General features: G+C 36.0%; 1 protein-coding gene across 2 annotated transcripts in view; it reads left to right on the top strand.

The window, feature by feature from the left end:
• The first annotated feature begins 528 nt into the window (after positions 1-528).
• The window catches only part of LOC150100142 (tubulin gamma-1 chain), a 78,272-nt gene continuing 63,184 nt past the window's right edge, over positions 529-15,616 (top strand). Inside the window, exons 1-3 of one of the 2 annotated variants that reach the window (XM_090403278.1) lie at positions 693-703; positions 11,318-11,368; positions 13,952-14,045. Coding sequence is in view for 1 of the 2 variants with exons in the window: in XM_090403277.1 (XP_090259403.1) it covers positions 655-703; positions 11,318-11,368 (100 nt within the window). In the remaining variant the exon portion in view is untranslated. Of the gene's footprint in view, positions 704-11,317; positions 11,369-13,951; positions 14,046-15,616 lie in introns of both variants that reach the window. The other variant, XM_090403277.1, reaches the window with a different exon arrangement.

The raw sequence follows: 15,616 nt of genomic DNA, 5'->3' as shown, positions 1-15,616 counted from the left end.
CAGAGGTGGTTGTGAATGCTTCAACTGTGAATGAATTTAAGGAGAGGTATGACAGGTATTGTGTAAATAATGGTTAGTGTGTCGATGTCGGGTCTCCTGCGATGAGTCTTTTGACTCCATGGAGACACCGTTAAAATAATAATAATAATAATAATAATAATAATAATAATAATAATAATAATAATAATAATAATAATAATAATAATACATTCTATACCTATCTGTAATTTTTTATTTATTTTTATATATGAGTCTACATTTCACCTGTAAAAGTTGTTCAACTTTAATTGTCTTTAAAACTTTATTAAAGTTTTTAAAAAATTTTAGTTAAAAGATGTTAATAAAAAACTTCCTTTAACATAATAATAATATTAACTAACTTTAACAAAGTTAATGTAAATTTATGTTACAAATTTGCAATCTTTGCTCCTTTGGGCGATAATATATGGCGCGAAATTCATTCTCTGTTTGTCAGATCCGTTTGTGTATGAATGCTGAGGAAATTGATTTTTTTTAGAGTAAGTTAACATGTGTTGGTTGCTGTCTGCTTGGTGGTAGTTAGTGATTATTAGATTGCAGATAATTTTAGCATTGCGCATTTTTTAACGCCTTTGTTAGTCTCTATATATACCTATATAATTACAAATAATCACGATGCCACGAGAAATGATTATGCTACAACTTGGACAATGTGGAAATCAAAGTGAGTTCAATATTATGTGTTTACTAGTGAATTTCAGCTTAACAACTGCCACTCGTTATTAATAAAATGTAAATAAATTCTGAAATTTTATGGAATCTATAATGAAAAAAGTTAAAAAAAAATTACAAGGAAGAGTTGAAATTTTCCTTAATAATTCTTGTTGCTGTGCAGACCTTATCAATGTTGTACTCTCCTAGTTACACTGACTTCTGCTTCACTTACCGCACCACCCGTTTCAGCCGTATATTCTCCTATATGGACGCTGCATCGCTGAACTAACATCCATCATTTTCCCCAGCTTTTTGCATTCTTTTGTTTCTCCTCTTCCATTCCATTTGTCCTATTTTTTGACATACTCTTCCTCACAAAATCTTCACCAACAAGTGCAAACTCCATCCTTTCAAAAAAATATCAGTTGGTTCCTTCTCCTTTTAACTTTTACGTGATGCCAGTGTGTTATACATTTCGTTACCTTCTTGTGTTTGATATATATATAATTTCTCATATTTTATGTTTTGCTGTTTTCATAACATATAAGGATGTCAGCTTCTTTTTTTTTATCAGCAGATGAGCTAATTTTTTCCGTCTTAATCATGTATTATGGCTATTTCTTGTGTTGAACTGACTGAAACCAAAATTGAGATAATGCAGCAACTTTCGGTTGATATATTAAATGCCAAGTTTTAACTTCTGTTCATCCAGACAGATAGTTATTACTGCCATTTTGCAAATAAATATTCAAATACGTCCAAAATTGAGTTGAGTGAAGCATCTATCAAAATAGCAAATATTACTGAATTCCATGTTCCAACATGAGCCATAACATGTTTTTTATAATTTTAGAATGTTTTATCAAATGTTTTTCATCTAAATATTCTGATTTAAATAGAAAGGAGGTGGCACTATATGATTTTATAAATTCAAAATACTGAATTTCAATAAAATCTTTCCCCAGCGGTAGCTGAAGAATAACTTGCATACAGATAGTCAGATCGAATATAATAGATGGATCCTTCCATTTGGGACAGGACACCAGATGGATGGATTGTGTGGAGTTCAGTGTGTAGGATACTTATTGAAAGCTTGAGATGTTTGAGCACTGCAAGGTTTATGGGTAGAGAATGCTATCATCAGTAAAACTGTGAAGGAAGAGGTGTATAAAACTGTGTATATGAGAAAGACAGCTTGGAAAATAACAGAGCTCTGAGGAACACCTGCATTAAAAAGAAAATATGAAGAGAGAGATATAGCACTTTGCACCATTACATATAGTGTAATGGTGCAAAGTGTTATCTGACATGATTGGACAAAAAGAACGGGCTGTCCGTTTATGAAGAGAATTCAGACCATAAGATGGCAATTTACTGAGAAGTGCTCTGTGCCAAACCCAATCAAATGCCTTGGAAATGTAAAGCAACTGTTTCTCTTTTCCATGGCATGTGCCCAGAAGAGGCGGGTAATGTAGGCAAGGAGATCTGCTGCTGTGTGAATTCATTAGTGAAGTCCTTATTGGAGTCACTGATTAGTTGATAGTTCTCTAGGTGCTGAAGAAGTTGAGACTGTTGATGACATCTTCATTACTTTAGACACCATGTAGGTGAGAGCAATAGATCATTAAGTTTAATAGTAGACACATCACTTTTTTGGAATTGGCTTCCATGCTGTAAGGTGAATGCCAGCTGAGTATAACATAGGGTATAGATGATGAAGAGCATGTCAGTTCAATCCTGAACAATCTAAATATCAAAAAAGTTTCTAGTCCTAATGGAATACCACCAACTGTGCTCAAGTGATGTAGTATTCCATTAGGACTAGAAACGTTTTTGATATTCAGATTGTTCAGGATTCTTCTGATGCCCACAGGAGACATGAAATGCAACCTTTCAAGTAAAGGAAGTATGTGATTTGCTTAAGTCATTTCGGCAGGATTTGGAGGAGAAAAATGATTCCAAGAGGTCAGCTTTATCTTTAGCTGATGTTTCAGTACCACAATTAAGGTGAGAAATACAAGCAATACGTTATATCTAATTTTATCATTAATTAAAAATTACAAGTTAAAAATCCATAGTGATTATATTGTGTATATTAACTTAATTATATTAAATATGTTATCTTACATAACTAAAAAATCAGTTTCGTTACTACTAATATTTTGATCAAGCATTTGAGGCCATTCTCAGTTGTCTCAGATGGACTGAAATCTTGGTAGATAAATAAAGTCTTTACTCACATAAGATAAAACTAGAACTCATTTGGGGGTGGGAGGGGATGATATGCAATGGAAGGGTTACTGGCATTTGGTATCTTTATTAACAGTGATGTGACATATGGATGCAGTACATTTAGAAATTTGTTATGTTCAATAATTTTGGATACATTTACCTAGTATGCAGATATGCTTAGTTATTTAAGAAAATTTACATTTTATTTATCCTTTCTTTTTGTGGTTTACTTATTTTTGTATATACTTGTGCAATACATTTATGCTTAATAAATGTTTATTAAGCATAACTGTATCTAACCACCAATATATACTTAATTTGCTGTTCTTATTCTAAAAATAGTATCACACTATGAAGTAAAATATCAGAGAATAATTTTATTATTATTCAGGCCTCCATGGAGTCAAGTGACTCATCATGGGAGGTCCTTCCTAGGAAATACAAAGTCTATCATACCACTTGTTGACTGTTCTTGCTCTCACCACTCTATCAGGCAATGCATTCCATGGTTCCCCACCCTCCATGCAAAAAAAACCACTCTTCACCCTCTTGCTCACAGCTTCCTTTCGGATTTTCCAAGGATGACCCCTTGTCATCACTCCTTCCCGCTGCTCCACCAAGTGAAAGAACTCCCCAGTCCCTCTCCACAGTTTAAAAGTCTTGATAATATCACCTCTCCCTTCTTCTAACCACCAAACTCTGCAGTCCACATTCCCTCAGCCGATCCTCATAATTAAATTGTACAGTCCTGAAACCATCTTTGTTATCCACCTCTACACCCTTTCCACAGTTAATTTATTCCCTTCAAATCCTGGGGACCAAATTCGAGAACAATAGTCTAAGTGTGGTCTGATCAGGGTCTTATACAATGGAATGATAACTCTTCTATCTCTGCAAGTCAGCATCCTTCTTAGTATTGCAGCAATCCTCTGGGTTACCTTCACCACCTTTACAATATGGCCCCTGAATTTCAATTTTCTATTGATCATCACTCCCAGATCTCTTATCTCCCCTACTTCCTCCAGTACAGCTCCTCCAATCGAGTATGCAGCCTCCCATCGATGTATCCCAAACTTCAAGACTTCATTTGCCCATCTGTCTAGTTTATTCAAATCCTCTTGCAGGGCTGCCATATCTGTACTATTACTAATAACCCTTCCTAGCTTCACATCATCTGCAAACAACTGAATATCCCTTTGCAATCCATTGATATAAAGGTTAAACAATACAGGTCCCAGTACTGAGCCCTGTGGAACCCCACTTGTAACCTTCTGCTTACTTAATATTGCCCCACCATACACAACTCTGATACCTATTAGACAGCCAATCCTGAATCCAGTTGACTAACCCAACATCTAAAACCGATGTTCTGTAACTTAAATATCAGCTTATCATGTGGCACCCTGTCAAATGCCTTGGCAAAATCCAAAAAATGGCAGTGCATGCCTTTCTCTCATCAACTGCTCTTGTTACTTTATTATAAAAGGCAGTCATATTACTTAAGCAAGAGCACCCCTTAACAAATTCATGTTGATTTTCACAGATAACATTACCCTCATCTGCCCAACACTGTATATGGTCCCTCACTAATTTCTCCAATACCTTAACAACTACTGATTACACACAAACTGACCAATAATTAGACACTTCCAGTCCTCTATCACCCCCTATGCAATGGCACTATCTTACCTTCCTTCCATTCCTTGGGTACCTTTCCCATAGCAAGACTTTCATTGAAATGAGCTGTCAGTTGTTTAGCACATTCTCTAAAAATTCATTGTGAAATACTATCCAGTCACACAGCTTTAATGACAACCAGGGTACTCAATATTTGGAACACACTCTCCTCTTGCACCTCTAAACCTCAAACCAGCCCTACCTCCCCCTCTAGTATTAAAACGTTCTTCTCCAGGATGCAGTACCTCAATAAAGTGCTCATCGAACAACTCCACTACGTCCTCTGCATCAGTCACTCTATTCCCATTTTTATTTCACAATGTCATTCTTCCACAATCATTTCTCCTCCTACTGGCCACATAGCTAAAAATTCCATAGGATTTTCTTTGGATCTTGGTGCCAATCTTTTCTCATATTCCAGTTTTGCCTTCCTCGCCATATTTAGTCACTCTCTGGCCTGAGTCTTATATTCTTCATGCAGCTGCTCTCCACTCTTCTCCTTATATCTCTTCCATAATCCTTTTTTCACCTGCAGTTCCTGTCTGATATTGTTTGTCATTCACTTTACACCAAATTGTGTCCACTTCTTCACTCATGGAATACAGCTTACTATCCTGGTGATATTATGATATCCTGGCCTTCCAATTCTGCCCTCCATGGAACTGCCCCAAGTTGATATCTAAGACTATTATAATCACCCACTTTATAATTCCACATATGTTCCATTTTCTTTGATACTTCTGCATGTCTCTTCATGTTTGATGTCAAAACCACATGGTCACTCTCTCTAACTGGGGGAAGAGATATCATCTCAGTTATTATCAGATCTTCTGATGCTATGATCAAATCCAAAACTCTTGTTCCCTCTATTACAACTTGCCTAAGACATTTGTCCCTCAAGAATTCTAGAAATTCCATTCCGTTATTACTGCATGCATTTTCCTCTTCCCAGCTTATACTGCTGTAGTTAAAATTTCCCATAACAATCATTCTTCTTTCACTTGCCAAGCTCAACTGCCTAAAACATTTCCTGCTCCCCATCCTCTGTACTCCTTGGCTCGTAGCAGCACCCCACTAAATATCCTGTCTTGCCCACCTCTACCTCACACCATATGCTTCCAAAACCATTGGAAGACATATGGTGTGAGGATTAGATGACATAAGTCATGACTTATCATAAGCAGTACTCCATCACCACGTTTCCCCCTCCTATCCTGCCGAAAAATGCTGTACTCTGCTACTTCTATTTCTGTTATTATATCATCTTCCGTCAACCACGTCTCGGTGATCCTAATAATCTTTGGCCAGGCTGATGCTATCAGCCCGCTAATTCATCTCCTTTATTTCGAATTCACTGGCATTAGTATAAAGCATAAAAATGTCACTGCTTCTATATTTATCATTATCTCCTCCAGACTCCACTGGCCTCAGTGTTTCCTGATGTCGTTCCCCTTCTTCCAAGCACCCTAGGAACTCTAGTTTTCCTGCATTGACATACCGACTCTTTCAGAAAACAGCAATCTCTCCAGATATCTACGTCCTTCCTCATTCAAATGCAAGCGGTCTCTTGCATACATTTCCTTTCTGTCCTCAAATGCCCTCCAAGCATCCACGTATTCCAATCCTCTCTTCTGACACGTTCTGGCTATTATGATATTCATTATTACTGCTCTTCTGCTGAGCTCCTCATTATCATACCTGGGTAATACACACACACTATCTTTTCTCTCTGCGTTTTCTTTTGTACAACCTCAAGCATGAATCTCAGCTCTCTCACCACTCGATTTACACTGCCTCTCAAGTCATTTGTGCCCACCATCATAATCATTTTATCCAACCTTTCACCCTGCTTAATTGCCATAGCCGCACTTTCTATCATTCCTCCAGGCAAACACTGCTCTGGCATCCTATCTTGCACACCACGGATCATCGAGTCTCCGTACACCTCTTACCACTCTGTTCCTTGATTGCTCATCTGCATCCCTCACTCTCTCCTTTAACCCTTTCAGTATTCCCCTACTTTCCTGCTGTCCTGGCATCACTCTATCCCTGGTTCCAGCACTCCCTCTCATTCTTCTCACTTCTTCTCTCTGACTGTTTTCATTCTCTCCTCTTCTATCATTCCCATAACTCTCTCTCATTCCCTCTCTTCTACTGTTTCTATTCTCTCCTCTTCTATCCTTCCCATACATCTCTTTCTCTCTCTCTCTATCATTCCCTCTCTTCTACTGCTCATATTCTCTACCCTTCTATCATTCCCATACCTCTCTCTCTCTCTCTCCCCCCCCCTCCCTCTAGAACAACTACAACTAAATGCTGAATACTAAATATTACTACAACTAAATACTATGTTATACTCTCTACTGTAAGCTAATTTACTTATGCTATACTGCAAATATAAACTATATTTAACTATACAAAATAACAAAAACTTCTCTTCTCTTCCGCTGCAGATTCGTCCCCTGGTATTGTTTTGCAAAACATTACTGGATAAAAACCATTTAAAAACAAGCTATTTTGATTGAAACAACTGAATCACAGTTTCTTTAAAGTAGAAAGTGGGACTTGGGATGAGATTTATATATCTGGAAGGATCCAAACAAGCATACTGGCAGAAGTTACTTTTAATGCATTAAATGACATCCAACATCCATTGTAAAATATTTGCTGATTAAGTTACAATCCAGTGAATAAAAATTTATTAGCAAAAAAAATGATTACACTCAACAATTCAGCCTCCATGTTGCCTTCTTGGCAACATGGAGGTTTCTTGTAATTTCACAACCAGCCACTCAACCTGACCACTTGTCATTCATATCATAGTAAAAGCCAGTATATGTGATACTAGAGATGTGTGATATAGTTTTCATTTGAAGTTGCAATTCTAAAAGGCAGGATTCTAGGATACTAATTGAAGAGTGGCAGTATCCAAGAAACTGCCAATACTGTAGGCTGTTCACAAAGCGTGCTGTAGTTAAAATGTTCTAAAAGGGGAGTGATACTGGACAGAACAGTGGGTCATTATGGGCACCCATGCCACATTAATGTCTATAATGAAATTGTTTAAACTGTAGCTGATCATGAATTTAACCAGGGAATGAATGCTATTTTTTCCAATGCCATAACCAGACCACACTTTCTCTGTATGGACCTCCAAAGTAGGCATCCTATCAAGGTACTCATTCTTATGCCTAACCAGTGACTAGTTGAAGTGGGGGGGGGCTGCTTTTTCGGATGAATCTCAATTCCATCTGTGGCATGTAGGTAGGGAGCAAGACATGTGATAGGATTTATCCATTTGGAAGGATCCAAACCAGTATACTGTTACTTGTCATGAATTAAATGACATCTGACTTCAATTGTAAAAGACTTACTGATTAAGCTACAATTCAGTTAATAAAAATTCTTTTTAGAAAAAATTATAACACTTAACATGGTATCTTGAGAATTAGCTGAAAACCTGGGAGAATAATCACCCCTTTGTTAATCACTAGCAGTAACAGGTAGGAAGGTGATCATTGCGGCTGATCACCTCCCTTCATGGTGGTTGCCTTCCCAGATGGTATAGGTGTTCCTGTTTGATGATGTGCCATTCCACATTGCTGTTATCATGCAAGAGTAAGTTACTGAAACATAATGGCTTCCAGATGTTACCATGGCTGCTGAATTTTCTGCCAGATTTGAACCCTGTAAAGTGTTTCTGGGATTACTTTGATTAAGAGAGCCTGTAACAAAGTTAATTTTGAGCACCCTGTTGACTAGTATACTGTTGAAGATGATATTTACTGTCCTAATGGCCTGCAATCTTGATGAAAATCTTGGACACTTCTCAAGTTATGCTGACTGGAGCTTGGTGATATATGGAGCAGTGGTGAAGGATTAAGCTGGATCACAGCTGACCAAATTCTTGAAATCTTAAAGCCATTATGTTTATTAACATCGGAAAAGTTGATAATGGTCTCACATACTTCATTAAACTTTCTTTCATACCAGCCAGTTGTGTGGTTAGTGTCAGTGACATGGTTCAACAAATCTGATTTTCCTGGTTATAGGTATCTGATGTGTCTTTTGCATATGTCTTGTCTTATTGAGATAGTTCGTTAAATTGAAGATGCCAAGAAATTATATTTTTGGTTTCATCCTTTATTCAAGTGTAAAGATTATGGGAATGCCCACTACCCAGACCAGTTTCGACCTTTATTGAGGTCTCATCAGGGGGTATGACATAATCCATAGCATTATACATGTTGGATAGCAAGGCAGTTGATGTGAGGTCATTAGCCTCTATATTGCCGGCCTGGTTGGCTGAGTGGTTAGCGTATCTGCTCTACAGCCGAAAGGCTGCGGGTTTAAATCCCAAACTTCCATGGGCATGGAAGTTTGTGATTGTCTGTGAAACTACTAGTGGTTGTGGACGGTAGATGGCATTAGTGTAGATGATGATGGTAATTACAATTCGTTGTAGTTGGTGGATTGAGGGATGGAGACAGAGTTGTAGAGTAGGTACCCTCCCTCAATGAGTCTTTAGACTCCCTGGAGCTGTCACGTAATAATAATATACAAGTAGTCCAGTCATGAAATTACTTCATGTGCCGACTTTGTTGGCTTACACTTGGTTAAAGTATGAAAGCAAGAATGTAATTTCTATAAATTAAAGAGGGCAAGAAATTACATTCCTGCTTTCATCCTTTATTCAAATAATATAATATAAACTACAAAGCCTTTGTAGCTCAGTCTGCATCAGTGATTCCCTTAGGTTGGAAAGATCTGAGTTAGGATTCCGTTTAGTACTCAAATTTTTTTTCTATTTTTATTAATTTTCTTGCCATCTTTAATTTATAGTATAACCAAGTGAAAAACTTTCAACCAGATATTTCTTGTTTTTCCTATGTATGGAATGGAGGTGTTGGAAATTGTGTGTAGTCTACTTCCAAGTGGACTAGTGTGTATGGACGGGAGGAGGGGATGGGAGTGAAAGATACTCTGAAGTTCCACTTTCATAGTCTCTCCCAATTTTTTTCTGAAATCTTTGGTTGTACATGATGACTGTTGTCAAACTATAGTCAGTGTTTCTTCTTTATTGCTAAGTTATTATGTAAGATTTTTTTAATGGATAAGGCTTATAGATGTGGTGACTGGAATCTACATGAATGTACTCTCCTGTGTGGCATTTTTCAATAAACAGAAAAAGACCACCCAATGGAAGTTGAGAAAAGGAAGGCGATTCCACTCTTCAGTTTCAGAAATGAAATTTATTTATGTTGTTTGTTCAGGTTTGTTCACTGACAAACAACGAGGATGTTTGAATTTTTCTCTGATAATGGGAATGCAACAGTTATAACTGATCAAAAATGGAATTTAGAGAATATGAATTGGTTACTCACAGACACAGGTATTATATTATAATCCTACTAAACACAATTTAAAAAAGAGAGAGAGAGAGAACTATGAATTTATTTAGTCAAGTAACCACCTAGCTGACTGAAACTATTAAAAATTTACTACCACATTACATAATCTTTACTAGTAAACATGTTTACTAGTAAAACAACATCTTAGTCTAATAAATTTACGGGAAAAACTTCCAACATCTTTCTCTAAATCCAGAGTAATTTAATAATAAGGTGAGACACCTTTTGGCAACTCCTATAGGTAAATATGACCTCTCCTATTGCTTCCATCTTGGTATCACCACCTCTGGGTCTGCCTCTCACTGACGAGACCTCAATAAAGGTCGAAACCGGTCTGGGTAGTAGCCCTTCCCTTAATGCATAGCATTATACATGTCCGCAAGGAGATGTGCTTTGCATTATGGGAGATACTAAGACAAGGAGTGATGAGAGCTTGGTCTACCTTTACCACGAGTTGCCTCAGTCCTGAAGATACTTCAGGCGCAAACTTTGTTTGCTTACACTTGGATTAAGGATTAAACTAAGTTTATTATAGTCTAACCAAGTGGGGAAAAAAAACTTCGAATTTTTCTGTTCATTTGGTTTTGGTATCCAGAAAATTAGCAGCAACACTCAAGAACACATGTAAAATAAATAAATAAAAAAAAAAAAGGAATAACACTCCATTGTTTGGAATGTTATCAGGCTATCATCAGTGCACAAGCACATTCACATTTGCCTTATGAATGTCCTTGTGTACAAATAACGCCTGCTAGTTTCACACTAAAATATTTGCAGATATAATTGTTATTATTATTATCATTTATGAATGCATGTTTTCTAATACTTTCTGGAACCAAGTTACTCATCAGTAACAAACCATAGAACTAGGAAAAGTGAGATGCTAGGCAAATGTCAGTTTAGCATGTATTCCAATGTTTATCCCTTCCCCCATTGTTTTATTTTGAGTATTTTCTATCTCCATCAGAAAAAAATGTTCGGAAGTGAAATTCTTCAGGCCAGTTATAATAACAAGGTTGCTTAAGTTCGATATTTATCTGTTGTTTGTTATTTCTGTTTCTCATTTCTTTTAAACTCTCCCCCCCACACACCTATGCACTTTTTAAAAATGCAGGCAGGGGGAGAAAAAACAAATATACAAGTATATTTTATTACACGAAAAATGTGACATTATTAAACAAAACAAAGAAATTGGTTTCCTATTGTATATAATAATAATAATATAGAATTTTAAAATTAAATACTATATTGTGGTGTGGTGTGAAATATGCTAATATTTAATGTTTTGGCTTTTTTATATATAGTTGGATTTGAATTTTGGAAAAAACTTTGTGCTGAGCATGGAATCAATCCAGGTGTGTATGAAAAATATTTAAAAAATCAGACTTGTTTTTCTTTTTTATTATTATTATTATTGGCTTTAGTCAGAAAGGATAAAAATTCATATTGCTTTTCTTTGACCCTTATTCGAAATACCCATGATTTTTGTTAATGCTGTTTCCATATTGGCTATCTGTGAAATACGACAAATGTAATAAATGAGTAGACTGCAATTATGTAAGTTTTTTGCTGTTTCAAACATCATATTTCTGAAATAACAGCATCTGCTTTTGAAATCTGGGTGATTACTTACTAATAATATGGAAAAAAAGCCTTATTTACAGATAATAATCGAAAATATAGTCAACTCTCCATAATGATCTTCTTGGGAATGAAAGGCATGGTTTTGTTATAGGGGGAGGTTTGCTAGTGTGAGTTTCTTTTATAATGGCATTGATGCTATTATAAACGACAAAGCCTCTGTAGCTCATTCTCAGTCTGCATCAGTGATGCCCTTAGGTTGGAAAGGTCTGAGTTTGGATTCCATTTAGTACTTACATTTTTTTTTTCTATTTTTATTAATTTTTATGATTTTTTAGAATATTATTCCTGCTTTTTTTTTTTTTTTTTTTTTTTTTTTTTTTTTTTTTTTTTTAACCTTGCTTAAAAACTCTGCTCTAGAGAAGGACAAACATGAAACTTTCAAGCCACTTCAGGCCTCTAAAGATAATCACATATATCCATTAATTATGTTGTGATGATTAATGATTTAATCTTTTGACAATGTTTTAAAATGCATACATTTCTATTAAGCTTTATTATTATTATGATCATTATTATGATATTTCATTTAAAAAAAAATCCAAACCCACTAGCTTGTTCATTGTTGAAAGTTTATTTTTCACTTGGTTAGACTACAATAAATTTAGTTTAATCCTTTATCCGGTTTCGACCTTTATTGAGGTCTCGTCAGTGGAAGCCAAGCCAAGAGTGGAGATACTAAGGCAGAAGCAATAGGAGAGGTCATCCTTACCTATAGAAGTTGCCAAAAGGTGTGGCTCCCACTGACGAGACCTCAATAAAGGTCGAAACCGATATGGGTAGTGGCTCTCCCTTAATGCATAGCAGTATACATGTCCACAAGGAGATGTGCTGTGCATTATGGGAGATACTGAGACAAGGAGTTGAGAGCTTGATCCACCTTTGCTGCAAGTTGCCCGGTGTTTTACTACCTTACCTCAGTCCTGAAGATATATATTCCGGTGCAAACTTTGTTTGCTCACACTTGGATAAAGGATTAAACTAAATTTATTATAGTCTAACCAAGTGAAAAATAAACTTTCAACATCTTTCTCTAAATCCAGAGTAATTTAATAATAAAGTGGCACATCTTTTGGCAACTCCTATAGGTAAGGATGACCTCTCCTATTGCTTCCGCCTTAGTATCTCCACTCTGGGCCTGGCTCCCACTAACGAGACTTCAATAAAGGTCGAAACCAGTATGGGTAGTGGTCCTCCCTTAATGCATAGCAGTATACATGTCCGCAAAATTTATTATAGCTTGGTCATGTTCTTCCAAAGAGAGTAGGCAGAAGTCTTTTATCTCTAACATTTGAAAATCAGTTGAGAGCTATCAGCGATTTTTATGATCTCTAGGAAAGAGTACAGCAGACGGGTACTGCCAGTTAGTGATCCTAAATGCTAACATGTATTATTGTTTGAATTCTGTGAGTTCTACCGTTAGTTTTCCTAAGTTGTATAAACCCTCAATGCCATCAAAGACTAACACAGACGCCAGCTGAAGGAAGTCCTAGAAGTCCTGGCCTAGATTTGTTCTCTATCCTCTAGAGAACAAATGTTGCACCACTTTTTCAGACACTTCAGGCTTCCAGTATGTGGATTGGTAGTCTTTCAGCAGGCACTGAAAATCAACAGTCATTGCCCATGCTTCAACACTATCGCTACGTCATACTAGAATCCTGCAGTAGTTTGTAAAAAAATTGGTACCATTTGGTCTCTGGAAAACAGATTCCAGCTAATGTTAGGTAGGTTTAACCTTTTGTAGATAGGACTGTCGTAAAATATCTGTGTAGCTGGATTTAAACTCATATTCTGTGTATTAGACAGCAGCAATGCTGAAAATGTATATAGCAAAACAATTCTGTGAATACCCCCTCCCCCTGAACAGTGCAAATGAAAATATCACACACTAGATTTTGAAACTAGGGTCATGGTTTGAGGAACCAGTTACATTTGTAAAGTTACTCGACTAATTGTTTGCACAAGATGAAAATCTAATAGGATTGACATATTTCTCCAAAATCTACATGGAATGTTACACTTAATCCTCTGAGTTGTACTAAGAGGATTAAGGAACAACTGGAACAGTCATCACCCAAGGTATAACAAGCAAGTAGTATATAAGTCCCCTTTTTCCTCAATAAAATATAAATAGAGTTGATGTTCACAAACTTTGTGATAATACAACCTATAAAAATATATTTCAGTTTATATAATCTTTCTTTAAACATTTACTAAACACAGTTCAGCTAATTTACATCATTAAATTAAAAAATTCAGCCAGCCATGCTAATAATAATTTTAAATAATTGTTTTAGAAGTCTGTGATCCTCTTTTTAATGTGCTCATGTCTTCTTCCTCGGAAGGTTATGGCCATAGTTGATTTCCTTCCTCCATTGTGAGCCCAGGCATGTGAGTGAATCAGACATTTTTCCTCATCTGTTTATATCAGAATTGTGCAATATGGTAAACAATATAATCAGTAATACTAACAATTAAAGCAAAATTATGATTTTAGGATATCATGGGAAACATTCTTCCTATACTGTAAAGCCATTTTTGGAAGCATGTTTCCCATGACATAAAAGAAAGAAAAGAGCAAGGTGAAGAAACCAATGAGATGGAATGAATACAAAACTTTATCCATGAAGGAGAGAAGACTTCTAGATCACTATTATTACCAGCACTCAACAATCCCTTTTTAACAGATAATACTGTTTGCTATGTAAAATGATCATTTCTTAAATGCAGCAAGTATTGCAATTAGTTGCTTCTCAAATGAATAGAGCCTCAGTAGTTCAGTCTGTATTGGCAGTGTCCTTTAGTTGCAAAGATTTGAGTTCTAGGGTGCAGAGAACCATTATCAGGGCTTTTCAGCTGAAGGAGAGTTATCCATTCTCATTCAGTGTTGGTTTATTTTCCTCAGAGACTCTAGTTTTTCATTCTGCAAAACAGACAAACTAGCCAGAAAATACAGTTCACAGACAAGCACTTTGTAGATAGGATTAAGTACCCTGCTATTAGGTTTCTGTAAAGCTTAATTACTTGGTTGCAATAGGTCCATTGAGCCAAACGTATTGGTGGGAGGGAAGGGGAGAATAGCATTGATGCAGTATTTTCATTGAGAGTTTTGAATGGATTGTTGTGAGCAAGTTTATCATAATTGTATTTGCTTTAGTAAAAATTGACTGTATTGTAAGACATGTAAACATCTGCTGATGTGTGCTTGTATGATATGATGAAACTGATGCCACAAGCATTCTTTAATTTTGTTTTATAATGCCTTATATAACACTGGTTGGCAAGGGCTTTATAAGTAGAATCAGAACAAGTGGATTCTATGCATTTTAGTTTGCGAATATTTAAAATTGTAACTGTTTTAGCATATCACAGTTCCTTTTTTTTAGCAAGCATGCCAAAACATAAGCTTGGCTAAATGCTTTTTAGTGATAAAAAAAATATATGTATATTAGACAAAAAATTGTATTAAATGGGTATGGGGGGGGGGTATTTCTACTGAATAAACCATACCTTGTTATTGCAATATCATTTCTGATAATAGAGATATTTTCATCTTTGGTATAAGTCTAATATTGTTATTAAAGTTTTATAGGTTTTTACTCACCTGATAGTGCTCCAGCACAGAGGAGTAACTGGCATCTTAGGTACACTATCTTGTGCCTTACTCAGTTAATATGCTTGAAAAAAATCTGGACTTATCTTGGTAGAGATTAACAAGAGTTGCAAAGCATAATTTCACCCATTTGCTTTTCTTTCTGACAAATCTGAAAACAAACCCCAACTCAACATCACCAGAGTTAAAGATCAGTACTATCAACATAAGAAGCCTGAATGGCAAAGAAATGGAGCTAGCTGAGGAATTAGATAAGTACCAGATCGACATAATAGGGGTGCCTGAAACAAAAAAGACAAAAACTGGTGAGATCTTTCTGAGCAATAAATACAAAATGTTATATTCAGGC

Source organism: Typopeltis vanoorti, chromosome 13, assembly GCF_054136105.1.
Source record: "Typopeltis vanoorti isolate ZY-2024b chromosome 13, IOZ_Tvanoo_1.0, whole genome shotgun sequence".
Classification (NCBI taxonomy): Eukaryota; Metazoa; Arthropoda; class Arachnida; order Uropygi; family Thelyphonidae; genus Typopeltis; species Typopeltis vanoorti.
This window is presented reverse-complemented; position numbering and strand designations above follow the sequence as displayed.